Here is a 15,404-nt window from a genome sequence, read left to right on the forward strand (position 1 = left end):
ACAGGGAAGATTCTGTTTTCATCCCCCATGGATCACCACGCAAGGTAAAGGAGAGTAAGCTGTGCAAATGTTTGGAACATATCAATGCAGGAATCCCAGGGGGTTAAAAGCACTATAGTAAAATAAAAGTGGTCTGCTTTCTAAGTGTGTTCTATTTTACACATACTACTGAGAATCTCAGAAAGGGAATGATTTTGATACTCTTCACTATAGTAAAACAGAATAATAATGACAAAAGTGTAGGGAGGGGATGGGGGGGGGGGGGGGGGAGGGGGATGGACACACACACTCTCTCTCCTACATCCTTGTGTGTGTGTTTGGAATTTCCACCTAAATAAACAGATGTAGTCCTATGGAGTGCAAAATTGTGGCTGTTAAAATAAAGAATTAATTTGTTTGCACTTTGGGAGGAGAGCTGATCTGAAGCAATGCTTTTTTTCTCTGTAATTGTCATCAGCAGAAGAAAGGGTTAACTTTTAAAGAAAAAAATGAATAATTCAGTGTTTGGCTTATCACTCTGCATTTTACTTTCTATTCTTTGGTCATCTGGAATTTGGTGTGAAAGGTAGAGTAAAAGGAGTCAGCTGAGGGGAGCCGGGGTTGTGATAATTTGCACACACATCCCTGTCATTGTTCTGCCTGAAGAGACAGGGCTGGGTTCAAGGCCACATGTGCTCCTGTCATCATTCACATTTCTGCTCCAAGTGCAATACAGAGTGTCAGCTCTCCATCTGTCTTTGCCTGGCAAACGCACGCGCCCAGCATCCTGCCTCCAGCTACGCTGCCACAGCCAGTTCTGATGGCCCTCCTCGCTTCTCTCTGTTCATTCCAGAACAGGAGGCACTGAGCCCTAAATAAGCTTGCTTTTAGGAGAGAGCCATTTACAGTGTGGTATATTTTATCCAAGGATGCCTGGTGAGTTGAAATTATTGCAGCTCTTTCGGTTTTAAATGAGGAAATGCTAATTGTTTGGGTTTTTGCTTTTTTGTTTTAATATAGTATTTTTTTTCCTTCCTCTTTTAATGCAGAGGGTGATTTGCAAGCTGATACAGGGATGGAGCGATCGTGGATGCTAATTCTGTTGTGTATATGTTTGGGGGAGGGGAATTTGTGCAAGGGAGCTGCCAGAGATGATACTTGCAGCAGGACTGGATGTTTCACTGAAAAGGGATAGAAATAGCAGAAAGTCAGCGGCTTTGTGGGTGCGGGTCCCTGCCTGCACAGGGGATCGCTTGTAGCAAAGAGAAATACGGCTTCGGGCTGGCTTTGGTGACTGTCAGCTGTGCCTTGAATCTGCAAACATTTGATCGGTGGAGATCATTCACAGCCTTCGCCCATCAGCTGAAATGATCTTCTCTGAAAAGCTGTTTATGTTAGAGAAGTGAAGGAGATTGAGAAAACAAATTCTTCCAGCATTGTCCTAAACCACAGGTCCTTAACTGTCAGCAGGCGCAGATCGCTGAAAATAGGTTGGTTCAGAACAAAACAATTAAAAGAAATAAATAATCTGCTGAATTGGAGGAATTGCTGCAGAGCTGGAAATTTTAATAGGTTGGTTTCCTCAGGAAAATATTATCCTTGGATCTTAGGCTCGCTGGTGTAATTGATAATTCTTCTTGCCAATGAAAACGGTGCTTCTATGCAGGCTGATTTGTCCGAGGGGTTTTGTGAGGTGCTTGACCACTACTACCAAGTGGGTTGAATTTGGTGTGTTTCGTGTGGTTGTTGGTTTGTTGTTGTTTGTTTGTTTGTTTGTTCCCCCCCCCCTTCCCCCCCACATTGGTAAGGACTGAAGAAAGCCATGTGCCTGATTATAGCAGCCTGTCTCTGGATAAAAAAAGCCAGGGTTAGAGATCCTACAGCTGGCTGGGTCTTGCGGATTATTTGGTTAGGACAGGCAGAAGAGGCTACGCTTGATCACAGAGAGTCTGTGCATCTCGCAGATGGTGTTTTGAAACAGTATCTGCCAGTTTGCTGCAGCCACAGTTGCATGTAGGTATTGCCAGTTGTTGGAAGAATGTTTTCCTTTTAGGATTTTGATACAGGGTCATACTCCACTGCTGGTATGTTCGCTGAGCCTCTGGTTGTCGCAAGAAAGTGGGCTCTGTTTGCTCGCCGCACCAAGATAAGAGGATTTATATGGTTGAAATATGGGCAAATTAATTTGCATAGGTAACAACCGAGGACTGTGAAAGGTCAATTTAACCCTTGAAACGTCAAATTTGATTTGCATGCCTTACACATTCCTGGGAATGTGGTCTTCATTAGGAATATCCTGGTGATTCATGAATTTGGGAAACTCTGCATTCGGCATCATTTGAATCCACCGACGTTTTCCTTGTGTTTGTATGAAACTTGTCTTGTCGAGCAGTTTGCTGTCTCTTTGTTTTATTGAGCCGTTTAAATGTGGCAAAACGAGCCAATCCAACCCGGTTTGATCCCTGTGTGCATTATTTGGGGCTATTGGCAAAGAGTGTCAGAATGCCTGGAGTGGAGGTTTTTGCAAACCTCTTCAGCCCTTGGCGTTGAAATGACTTAATCTACCTGCTGGTTAAAATTTCATGCATCTTTAATCAAGATGGCATATGCTGCTCAGAAATATGTGTACCCTTATCAATAGTCGTTAAGCTTTACCATTAAATAAATCTTTAATTTCCAGCATTCTCTTGAAGCAGTAGCAAGCAAGAAGTGTGTTTTAATGTCAACTCGGAGTGTTAGAAAACCTTGCACTTGGATACAGAGAATACACTAACAGCTGTGACTGGGAGCATGTGCCAGAATGGAGATACTTGAACAGATCTGACACTTGGCTATTTTTGACACCCATCTGCACTTTTTTACTCTCCTCTAGGATGAACTGCCTCTCAATCTGTTCACAGCATATTTTAGCCCTTTTAATATTGTGGTGCTGGGTTTTTTCAAATGGGCATTATTAGCCATCTGGGGCAGATTTCGTGTTTTAAAAGTAAGCACATTATGTACAGGAGATTAAAAGACTGTGTATTTTTATGTAATCTGATATTATGTCAGTGCCTTTTGTGTATGTGTGAAGTCCTGATTTCAGAAGCATCCCTTTAGTGATTCTGACATCTGAGGTCCTTCTTTTAGGGAGAGAACAGGAAGCAATAAAGACGGGTTCTGGTTTATGTGTAGCGATAACACTTTTATGCAAACTGAATTTGCCCTTCAAAGACAAACTGCTGGTGCCATTATAATTGTGACTGGCTGCTCACCTCCTCGCTCCCCTGGCAGGGCAGAGCCACAGCAGCAGGGCTTGCTAATGAAATGCTGTAAAAGCCATTCAGGACTCTGCTAAGGCTCTGCTGCAACTCTGAGAAAAGTCTCTAGGAAGATAATCCCCTTAACGTGCAGCTTGCAGTAACCAAGTTAACCATTTTGGCATTTTATGTGGTGAACTCTAGGAAGTGCTTATCTCTAAATAATTGATGCTGGGGGAGCAGTGTTCAAATCTACTCCAATATACACCAGTTGGTCTGATTACTGTGAATGTGGTTTGGTTTTTTTTGGGGGGTGGGGTGCTTTTTGGTGTTTTGGTTTTGGTTTGGATTTTCTTTTTCAGACCTGTTTATTCCAGGCTTTATTTACGAAACATTACAAATCTATCAGTCGTTTTATAGTACTTTCAAAGAACAGATGTTGGCCTACAAAATGCTTTATTATTGCCCATGGCAGTATTCAGCGTGGTTTCCTTAAAAGGACAATCAGTGATCACAGTCATTGTAGCCCAGAAATAATGCTGCTCTTTCAGAAGATGGCCTGGTATTAGGTCAGACCACCCTTTCTTTACTTCTGCTCTCCAGATGTGGCTGCAACTTCTTCCCCCCCCACCCTTTCTTTTTTTTTTTAAAGTTCATGTTTCAAAAAAAAAAAAAAAAAAAAGAAAAAAGAAAAAAAGTTTGTTTTCAGAATCTGGTTTTACTTAAGATATCTCCATCCTGGAGTGCATTTCATAAATTGTCCACATATTTTTCTTAGCAGAGAACTTAACTGGCTGTAATTTTTAACACATGGCCACATCATGTGATATTTTCAAAACATTTGCACATAGCTTTAGGAAGGTCCCAGCAGAAAAGATCCATCATCTCACAGCCAGCCTGTTCCTTAACAGCATATCTGCATTTTCCATTTAGCAGAGCTATATATTATTAGCTTACATTTTGGGTAGTAAAACAGTGCATTGCTGATTGTAAAACATGGACTTTATTATCTGCTGAAAATTGATATGGCATTTATAGCCACCGTGTACTAGGCTGGCTTTCTGGTTTTAACATTAGTGCTTGCAAGTGATGATTTGTTTAAAGAACAGAAACAAAATTGCCATGGACGTAACTGTTAGTGTCCTAGTAACTGTAGGTTTGGATTATCCACCTGTTTTTTAAATACATGGCTCTAAATGCTGTTACACAGCAAAAGTCTCCTAACAGTCCATTAAACCACTTGTTCTGGTTTAAGTTGCAGTTGCTATGCTGTTATACTGGGACAATTCTGTGTCTTACAAAGTAAGTTTCCTGCCAAACAGGAAAAATGTGTCTGGAAATACTTAAGTCTGAGTGTTAACCTTGCATCATTAGTCCAATCATCCTATATAATAACTTTATCTTCTTCAGGATTCAGATAGGATTGAAAAGGTCTTTCCCTAAGAGGAGGATGGGTCACTGGGTTCTTCAGACACATATCATAGGGTTTGGGATGTGATGACTTACTTTGCAAAGTATGAACATTTCAGCTTCTCTTAGGTAGTTATAAACTCTGAAGTCTGTGTGATGTTGCTGCTCTTATTTGCAGCCTATGGGGCAGTGAACTGCATTGTGCTGCATGTACATGGAAAGTAGCTAATACACCATGGGATGCAGATCATGATGCAGAGAGAGCTTTTTTATGTCTGTGTCTATATCTATCTAAGCAGGGTCCCTCTCTGTGTCTCTCTCTCTGTCTCTCTCTGTCTCTGTCTGTCTGTCTCTCTCTCTCTCTTTCTAAGCAGGGTCCCAAGCACTCCTGTCCTGTGAATGAAGATTTAGTGTTTTTCAACTCAGACCCTTATCTGGAGAGAAACAAACAAATCTGGTTTTCAGAGCTTCTGCTTCACAGACTCACAGATTGCATTGGGTTGGAAGGGACCCTCAAAGGTCATCTTGTCCAACCCCCCTGCAGTCAGCAGGGACACCTCCAACTACGTCAGGCAGTCCAGGGCCACATCCATTCTGATCTTGAATGTCTATGGGGATGAGGCCTCAAACACATTCCTGGGCAACCTATTTCAGTATTTCCCCACTGTCATTGTGAAGAACTTCCTCCTGATGTCCAACCTAAATCTACCCTGCTCCTGTTTAAAGCTTGCTTGGTGTGCATAAAGTGTTTAGCATGGATCTCAGCTTGGTTTGAAGATTTTGGACTCCACCCTCATGTATTTAAGGCATGATTAGCATACCTTGCAATACAATGCAACCTGTGTAGGTAAGATTTAAAAACAAAACAAAACAAGAAAGACATAAATACCAGTTCAGGGTAAAAATAAATGCAAAAATGACATGATGTGCCAGTTGGCAAAGTCCAAATAGAGAAGTAGAGTAGAAGACCTGATACCCGGTCCTTTTCAGTACCTGCTGGGGTACCTGTATCAGCTTTCTGCTTTGCTGCATTCTTTTTCCTTCCAAGTGCTTGAGTGTAGGATAACTCTACACAAGTCAGCCAAAGCCTGATCTCTCGCTACCAGGTCACAGACTAAAACTAAGTGCACAAGACAACTTCTGCCCTTGAAGCAGTAGCTGGCTTCCAAATACAAAACTGCATCCTGAACTCTCTTCTCATTCCAGATGCATCACCTGTTACAGCTTCAGAGTTTTCAGACGTGTCAGGCCGCGCCTGTGCATGCCACGATCTGTCTCAGTATGGACAGAGCTAAACAGGCCAGTGCTGAGTTCACACCAATGTGTCTGTGGAAGTGAAGCATTTCTGTGTCTGAGGTGGGGTCTGGTGGATCATTTCTGAGGGAGCAAAATGTGAATTCAGAAGTGTTGGTCTCCTCACAAGGGCAGGCTTACGTTTTCTACCCAGAAGTGTGTGTGGTGTCCTGCATAGCACAGAGCCAACAAGGCTGCTGCGAGTAGAGACTAACTGAGAAATCCATGGGGGAGAGCAGTGCTTGGGATTTGGCTGCTGCACAGACACAGCCCAGCCATATTGGCCCACTGGGCAAGGCTGACGCCTTCCAGCATCTCGCTGTGCTAAGTCCACATTCACACAGTTCATGTGTGAAGCTGGTGAAGCCCTTGGCATTCTATACCGTTCTGTCTGTATTCACTGGCTCAGCTCTCCAGGAGCTCAGCTGTCTCTGCACCACCTTGCATTCTGTGATGTACATGTGTTCTTTCTGCCTCTTGTATGCAGCAGTCACTAGACAAAGAGCAGGCCTGGTGCAGGAGCCACTTCATCTTTGTTGATGTTGATCTCAGGCCTTGGTGCCTCCTGAAATGTTTTTTGTTTTTTGCTCAGTTCTCAGGCAGGACAAGAGTGGAGGTTCCTCCATCTGGAATAAGCTGCTGCTGGGCAGTAGCTTTCCCCACTGCCAAGGGAATACATTGCAGACCTGAGCTGGAGCTCAGCCTCAAGACAGAGGATTTGAATTCATGTCCTTCACTTCCAGAGTAAGACTTCTACTCCTAAGACTTGAATAAACTCAAAGTTGACCTCTTCTATCTCGCCCAGATACATCTTACACAAACCAGTTCTACTTGCCAGTCTTCTAACTGTAAGGATGTGGACATCTTTTCTGGAGGAGGAAGTAGTGCTGTGCATTCTGTGTTACTGAGCCTCTTGAAAGGCAGAAGTAAAGCATCCTATCTCCAGTATTTCCCTGCTGGTGAGCTGTAGGCAGTTGCTGATTAAATATAACTAACTTTATATCATCTTTTCTGTCATGAGCTGCCTACAGGGTGTAGAGAAGATGGATGGAGCCAAACTCTTTTTGGAGGTGGATAGTGATAGGATGAGAAGCAAGAGACACAAGTAATGGACCAAGCAGATGCCAGGAAAAAAAAAAATCTTCACTGTTGAGTGGTCAAACACTGAAACATGTTGTACAGAGAGGTAGTAATATTGCCTTTATACCCCCTGACAACTTGATCTAACTGCACATGCATTGAGGCAGCAGAGCATGGACTATCTGATCTCCTGATGTCATTTCAGTCTGCATGATGACATGATCTCTTTGTTTTACTGACTCTGTTAGCTGGGGTGGATACTCAGTCTGAAGTGCTTCAGCCCTGTGTGCTGTACGGGAGGTGAGGGCAGGACATGGCCCTGGATTTTTTTGTTGTGTTTCAGAAGGAAATTTCAGCAGTGCTGAGCTTCTGGGCACATAAAGTCACTTATTCATTGATCTGAAACCATTACTTGATCTGTAACTTGCAGAATGAACTTTGTCTTTATATGCTGGTGGAAGAGCTGAGTTGTCAGGCTCAGTGTTGGCTGAATGGGCTGCAGTTCCTTCCCATGGTAACTCATGGAGCCCTGCTTGCACATATTGAAGCTGAATTTATTTACCTTTGCTGTTGGGGCTTCTTTATTATCTGTCCCCCCCCCCAGTAATTTCTTCTTTACTGCCAGTTGTAGGCAGATCATGGAGAAATAGCCATGTTGTGAACACTAATTGCAGAAGAGCTTGAGACAAGAAGTTGCTGGAGACCTTGGGATTTGAGAAGGAGATGCTTCAGCTGAGTTTTCACAGACCTCTTGGTTTTGTCCCTGTACTGCAGCACACCATCTGGTGGCATTGTTTTTGTGGCTGGTTGAAGGATGCAGTGTCAAAAGAGACTGAGCTGGTCCAGCTTCTAAGTGTCTTCTGCCTAAATTACTATGCCACGAAGCTACAGCCTTACTTGAGCTTTTCCATGGTGTTGCATAATGGGTTGTGCATTTTTTCCCTCTTACTCTTGGGATCTGACAATCTTGTGACATTTCCATGAGGACTAACTGCCTGGTAGGACCCACACATCTGAATTAATTTAGGTTAATCCAGCTAGCTATTTTGGTATTAATGGGAATGGATGTTCTGGAACAGTGCCTGCAACTCAGCCATGCTTTTAAGTGGGCAGAAAGTGTAAAGGCAAAGGTGGCAGGAAATCTTTCTGAAGTTTAAAAGGAAATGCCATCAGCAGCGGACACAGTTATTAGGAGTACTGCTCATATGGTTCTCATTCATTATGGACACCCCTTTGGAAGCAAACTGTAGCAAGCTCTGATGCATTTCTGCATATTGGCAATACTGAGCTGATGAAGACCGAAAGAAATGTGAAAACAGAAGAACAAAAGGAATCTTTATTGATCACCTTTTGGAGGAAAGGCTGAGGAGTAAGGAAGAGAAATGTATCTTGGTAACCCTTCAAGCATACTGCAAGTTCATGCACATCTGGTACAGGGTCAGGCCTGTATCATTCTTAGTTAAAACAAGTGGTTTGCTGTTATGAATTGAGATTTGTGGAAAGGGAACTTGCATATTTAGCTGCTGCAGTGTTTGAAATGATGATTCAAGAGGCAGGAATATGTTTCATTTTTCAAAATCACAGTCACAGAATGGTAAGAGTTGGAAGGGACTTCCAGAGATCATCTAGTCCACCCCTCCTTCCAGAGCAGGCAATTCCACTGCCCTTTCCACCTTATTATTGCATCTTTTTCCCTTCTAGGGGTTGATGCACTATTCTGTCTTCTTTAAGTCATTCAGAAATCATCTCTAAAATTTAACTTGTTACCCTTTCTCTCTTAATGCTTTATTGGGATTTTCTGTATATGCTTATAGATTGACTTGTCCAAGTCTTGGCAGCCCTCCTCTGCATCTTCATGGCAGGTTCTTGTAGTTTACCCTTTCTCTCTGATTCTTCTAGTGATGCTGATTTCACTGTCTTGTTGTGCTCCTGTTTCGAAACCACATCCTGCTAAAGGAGTAATCTCCTTGTTTAGTGTTAGAGGGCCTTTCCTCTTCCTTCTTTCAGATCTCTCCTTAATAAGTGTTTTGTGAGTCATGCAAAGCCCCATGACTCAAGTAGTCTTCCTGCCACAAGATTACAGTTTGGAAATGTGTGCACTCGCGTTGTATGAAAATACAGCCACAATTTGATTCTTGCTCCTAAACTCTGCATTCCAAATACATTCTGGTGGCCCTTTTAAGCCGGGGACACGGCCTTGAATGTTCATTGTAGCTGTTCTGTAATCCAAGACTTTCCTATATGTGGCTTCCCATTATCGTGCCTTGAATTTTAAGAGAGTGTGGAATTTGGAAAGGATTTTGCACCCTGCAGGGCACCAGCCACATCACTCGTGGCTGGCAAATACAAATTAACATTTATTGTTTTAATTTTATTTTTCCAGTCCATTTCACTACATAATTGTTGATTGCACAATTATATCTGCTAGCTTTGCACGCACTCATGTGTATTCCACTTAGGAGAAAGTTTGCCAACCAAAGTTTAGAAGAGGTCATTTTCTGTGGGCAGCATCACTGTTTCTTCCAGTTCCTTTTCTTCTGACTTTTTAAGCTATAAACACTACAATGTGCAAGAATAATCTTCAATAAAAACCAACGATGGTCTAAACTTGTTCTCTTGAGAAGGAATCGGATTGTCTTGGCTTTGGAAGTACACACCAAAAATGACTGAGTGAACCACAGGGGCTTGGAGAGTTACTAACATAACAATGAAAGCTGAAAGATGCTCTTTAAAGTGGCTTTCACAGAGTGGTAGGGCTTGGGAGGGACCTCAAAAGGTCATCCAGTCCAACCCCCCTGACAGAGCAGGACAATCTAGAGCAGGTCGCACTGGAACACATTCAGGTGGGTTTTGAATGTCCTCAGTGGAGTATCTCTCGGCAGCCTGCTCCAGGGCTCTGTCACCCTCATAGTGGAAACATTTTCCCTCATGTTCATGTGGAACCTCCTCTGCTCCAGCTTGCACCCCTTGTGCTATCACTGGACATCACTGGCTCTGTGCTCCTGACACTGCCCTGCACCTTTTTATAAACATGGATGAGGTCACCCCCCAGGCTCCTCTGCTCCAGGCTGAAGAGATCCAGCTCCTTCAGCCTTTCCTCATAATGGAGATGTTCCACTTTGGTTGGGTTTGTTAAAGGGTATAATTGGGTAGCCAGTGTGGGCAGATGGCATGGCACTGTCAGGGACCAGCTTTGAAAGTCTTTGTTTTTCTTCTCAGAAACTGGTGCACAACAGTTTGCCATTCTTTGATCTTGGGTGTTTTCAGTTTTCATTTCTCCACTGGCAGAGGGAGGACAGTAAGAAAACTCAGTTTCCAGAGTTCAAATGGTCTACAATAGTTGAGTTCATCCTTCCATGGCATTGCAGGATCTCTTTGCTCTTGGGTCCTGAAAGAGAGCGCTTCTGTGAATCTTACCCATCTTAGAGCTTGAAAGTAGTTTGCATTGTTTCATTGAGATCAGTATTTGATTATTTTACAATGAAAGGAGATTGCCTCTAGACTGCCTTGCATCTTCAGAAAGAAAAGCAGAATCATTTGCAGTTTCTAAAGGGGACATGGCAGTACTGAGTGGATGCTTTACTGCTCTGAATTCCTCATAGTTAGTATGAGCACCATATTGTCCCCTTGCAAATGGAGAAGTGAGGCAGTGGCCTCTCTGGGAGTGTCTCTCCTGTTAACATTTAAAAGTATTTTGAAGAGTACTCATTTTGTTAATTTACTTACATCTCTCTTGTTGTAAAATCCAATCTGTGTTTGAGTTTTCTATATTTAATCAGCAAGACTGCTGTACAGGAGATGAATCTATGCATGAAACTTTCATTGAGAGCATGGTATGAAAGCAGAGGCTTGGCAGTGTGTAGAGCAAGTTCTCTGCCATTTGAGGGAGACCTGAGGTTACAGCCTCTCTTTGTCCTCTTCAGACTCCTTTGCATAGGCAAACCACATCTTGGGATAAATGTTGGATTTGCCTGGTTGCTCCTCAGCTGACCATCTGGGCTTGTTCTTTTGACATGCCAGATAGCAAAGTAGTAATTTCCAGTTCCTTTAATTTTCAGGAAGGAAAACAGTGATATTTAATCTCTGGGGGCTAGCAAAACTGGAATTCTTTAGTTTGTGCTGCCTGAAAGCTTTTGCTTCAAAGAGATCTCTGTAAAAGCTCTAAAGATGCTACCTACATTTCAGGTATCAACCTGCATCCCTCCACAGTCACACAGAGCCCACTTCCCTTAGTTAACTTCTAAAGTCTCTCAGAGAGAGCTTTATGGATGCTGCTGAGGAATACAGGCAATCATCGTGCCTTGATTTCGTCCTAAGTCCTCTTTATGACATTTTGATGGAATTACTCTAAAAGCAGTGTCATGAAGCAAATCTGATTGCATGGCTTTGTCTGGGGCATTGGTTCAAGACAATCTTGAAAGAATGAGTGCCTTGTTACTGAGCCACCAGGAATGCTCCACAGTTTTGTCACAAATGGTTTTCTTTTTGGAGCCCGTAAGTGTTTTTGCTGTCTTGCCACACTAGATATAAACTAGATGCCTTGATGAATTACCCAATGGGGATTCTGCTGCAGAAATGGATGCTTGCTGAATCAAAATCAAAGCCACCCCCTTCTTTTTTTAATCTCTCATGGTCATTACAGTAAAGCTGCTGGGGTCTAAGTATTTCTGCTTACAAGGCTGGGATATGTTGCACATTGTTCCATACAATGGCTGAGTTTGGGAGGGCTTTTTGCCACAAAACAATATGATGTTGCAGATGTTCTGATACTGTTCTTTAAAATAGTTGACTGTGGATCTGATGGTGAAAGATGATCAGCAGCTAGCATATATCATCATCATCTGATCCAAACAGGTTCCCTTGGGAGTCTCCTGTACTGTTTCAGTGTGTTGTAATTAAACTGAGAGCTGTTAAGGTGTCAGAAATTATTTTATAATGCAGGATAATGGACTTAAATAGACTTATTTGCACAATGCAAATCATAATCTAGCAAATTACCCTGAAAGGCTATATATTTAGAAACAAAGCAGACCCCCCAATATTCAGTGGGAAGAGAAAAAGGGGAAAAAAAAAAAAAGAAGTGATTTCTCAGTCCCTGAGACATCCTTGCATTATCATAGAATCAACAAGGCTGGAAAAGACCTCAGATCATCAAGTCCAACCTATCACCCAACACCTCATGACTAACTAAACCATGGCTCCAAGTGCCACATCCAACCCTTTTTTTGAACACTTCCAGGGCTGGTGACTCCACCACCTCCCTGGGCAGCACATTCCAATGGCCAATTACTCTTTCTGGGAAGAACTTTCTCCTCACCTCCAGCTTAAACTTCCCCTGGCACAGCTTGAGACTGTGTCCTCTTGTTCTGGTGCTGCTTGCCTGGGAGAAGAGACCAACCCCCACCTGGCTACAACCTCCCTTCAGGGAGTTGTAGACAGCAATAAGGTCTCCCCTGAGCCTCCTCTTCTCCAGGCTAAGCAACCCCAGCTCCCTCAGCCTCTCCTCACAGGGCTGTGCTCCAGGCCCCTCACCACTTTCGTTGCCCTTCTCTGGACACATTCAAGTTCTCAATGTCCTTCTTAAAATGAGGAGCCCAGGACTGGACACAGGACTCAAGGTGTGGCCTAACCAGTGCTGAGCACAGGGCAGAATGACTTCCCTGCTCCTGCTGGCCACACTGTTCCTGAGGCAGGCCAGGATTAGAGTCTGTTGGGATGCCAGAATAATGCTGGAGTAACAGTTGTAAAGTGCTATGTTTGAAAGAAATTTTAGTTAGAATTAGATGAGTAGGGGAAAATCCCTGTCAACCAGACCTTTAATACCTGGAAAAATCCTTATACATGCAGCAGCTCACTGATGGCACTAGCTGTTGTGAGGCTTGGAGCAGTGTGAATTCCCAGTAAAGCTGCTATGAGTTGTGAATCCTCAGCATCTTGCAGAATTAGGCAGTGTTTATGAGAAGGCTAATGTTGTTAGGAAAATAATAGATTTACATGCACAGTGAGAGCTGTTTGTAAATCAGCATGTGGTTTCTAAAATATCAGAAATTAGCAAAATGTTTACTGATGTGATTTCTTCTGCAAAACAAACGTGTTTAAAAATACATTGAAAACTTCAAATATGAAAGGCTGATTTGCTTCACTCATCTCAGGTGTTTCTTACTCGAGCTTTGAACACACAGAGTGTTAGTTTTTAGTCTTCAGGACCATACTTTATGTTTTGAGGGGCACAGTAGAGGGGGGGGAAATAATTTTCTTACAAACTCTGTATTTCAACAGGAGGCATATTTCTATCAACAGACAGGAAAAAATCGTGGTTTAGTTTTGTCTGTGTATATCCATACTTCCATGCAGAAGCACAGAACTGTTAGGGTTGGAAGGGACCTCAACGATCAGCCAGTCCCAACCCCCCTGCCATGGGCAGGGACACCTCACACTACAGCAGGTTGCTCACAGCCACATCCAGCCTGGCTGCAAACACCTCCAGGGATGAGGCTTCCACCACCTCCCTGGGCAACCTGTGCCAGGCTCTCACCACCCTCATATGAGGTGAAGAATTTCTTTCTAACATCCAATCTGAATCTACCCATTTCTTGTTTTGTTCCATTCCCCCCCAGTCCTATCACTCCCTGACACCCTCAAAAGTCCCTCCCCAGCTTTCTTGGAGCCCCCTTTGGATACTGGAAGGCCACAATTAGGTGTCCTTGGAGCCTTCTCTTCTCCAGACTGAACTGCCCCAACTCTCTCAGCTTGTCCTCCATAGCAGAGGAGCTCCAGGCCTCTGATCATCTTTGTGGCCCTTCTCTGGACAACTTACAGCACCTCCAGAACTTTCTTGTAATAGAGGCTCCAGAACTGGACACAGCTCCAGCTGTGGTCTCAGCAGAGTGGAGCAGAGGGGGAGAATCCCCTCCCTGGCCCTGCTGGCTATGCTTATGTTGCTGCAGCCCAGGCTCTGCTTGGCTCTCTGGGCTGCAAGTTCTCACTGCTGGCTCCTGTAGAGCTTCTCATCCACCAGCACCCACAAGGCATTTTCTTTAGGGCTGCTCTCCAGCCAGTCCCTGCCCAGCCTATATGGATGCTTGGAATTGTTCCAAACCAGATACTAGATTACATTCCTCTTCAGTCATATAAAACCTGAAGTCATTCGTGATGCAAAGTAGTACTAAAATGCTACACTTCTTTAGAATGATGCATCCAGGTCCTAGCAATTCTTTACTCATATAAGACAAAGAATGTCCCATCTCCAGTAAGGGAGTGGTGGGGGTGGGGAAATTCATAAATCCAGAGTCCTGTAAACTAATTTGCCTGTATGCCATTTCCATAGCCTGATTTGAAGTTGAATGTTGTACATCTTCTCTGAAAAGGTTTCCAGTGTGCTGAAAAAAACCAGAATTCAGTTCAAACATCTTTAATGCAGTTTCCTCTGTGCTATTTAGTTACAAAAAAACAATCTTACCCTTGGTTGCTGTCCCCCCCCTTCCAGTCCTTCCCTGACCAGTGGTACTGAGGGGGAAATTTGTGCCATGCTATTTATACATAATTTAAAACAATTGTGCTAGCTTTAAACCTGAAGTCTTTCTTCATCCATCATTTATCTCATGATGTTATCTTTTGTACTCGGTACCCTTCAGTAAGCACAGCCTGACGTGTCTTGTGGCCTTCACCTTCTGTGATAAAAGAGATTGAAAAGATCCTTGGCACCACCTGGTGAAGATGAGGCAACCCTGGAGAACCCTGCTCCAGGAGCAGGTGACTGATGCTGAGAAATGTGCCAGTCTGGGGACACAGCTGAAGGGTTGTAGTAGGGGGTAGGGGAGGGGAAGGGAAGGGAAAAAAAAAGAGCAGGAACATTAATACATCTTCCTGAGGTTTGATGGGACATATACTGCCTACTGTTCCATCTGGTGCTTATGATAGCATGGCATATTAGCATGCTGCAAGTTCATAATGTATTCAGGGCGAGAAAACGCCACTTGCATACCAATTGAGGCCTCCTCTTTCTGGGAGCTGCCTCTGAATTTCAATGATGTTTATGCCTCCTAAGCTGTGACTGAACGGGGCATTTCCGCTCCTGGAGGAATAACAGCAGAGAGGGACTTAGGCTCCTGTGGCTTTTCTTTCCCCCTCTCTTTTAATTTTTCTCCTTTTTTAATTTATTTTCTATTTTATTTATTTTTTTTAGTTCCTCCTTCTCTCCCCTTCCAATTTATTATATTCGGGGAAGCCTAAAAGATGGGTTGAGGTTTTGGCCTAGCTAATTACATAACTTCTGTTAATATTACATTAACTTCTTTTTAAGGTTGTGGGCTATTGTCTTTCTGCTTATCTCTAAGTGCTTAAATGTCCTCTTTATGACATGTTGATGGAATGACTCTGAAAGCAGCGCCGTGAAGCAGTTTA

At 43.3% G+C, this 15,404-nt stretch overlaps 1 protein-coding gene across 5 annotated transcripts in view; it reads left to right on the forward strand.

Moving 5' to 3' along the window:
- Positions 1-15,404, forward strand: part of RUNX1T1 (RUNX1 partner transcriptional co-repressor 1) — a 118,657-nt gene that overhangs the window by 35,566 nt on the left and 67,687 nt on the right. The window contains exon 1 of one of the 5 annotated variants that reach the window (XM_009902948.2): positions 763-915. The exons of the other annotated variants lie outside the window; for them this stretch is intronic. Within the exon in view, the coding sequence (XP_009901250.1) occupies positions 909-915 (7 nt within the window). The 5' untranslated portion in view covers positions 763-908. Of the gene's footprint in view, positions 1-762; positions 916-15,404 lie in introns of those variants that run through there. 5 annotated transcript variants of the gene reach the window in all.

This window comes from Dryobates pubescens, chromosome 14, assembly GCF_014839835.1.
Source record: "Dryobates pubescens isolate bDryPub1 chromosome 14, bDryPub1.pri, whole genome shotgun sequence".
Lineage (NCBI taxonomy): Eukaryota > Metazoa > Chordata > Aves > Piciformes > Picidae > Dryobates > Dryobates pubescens.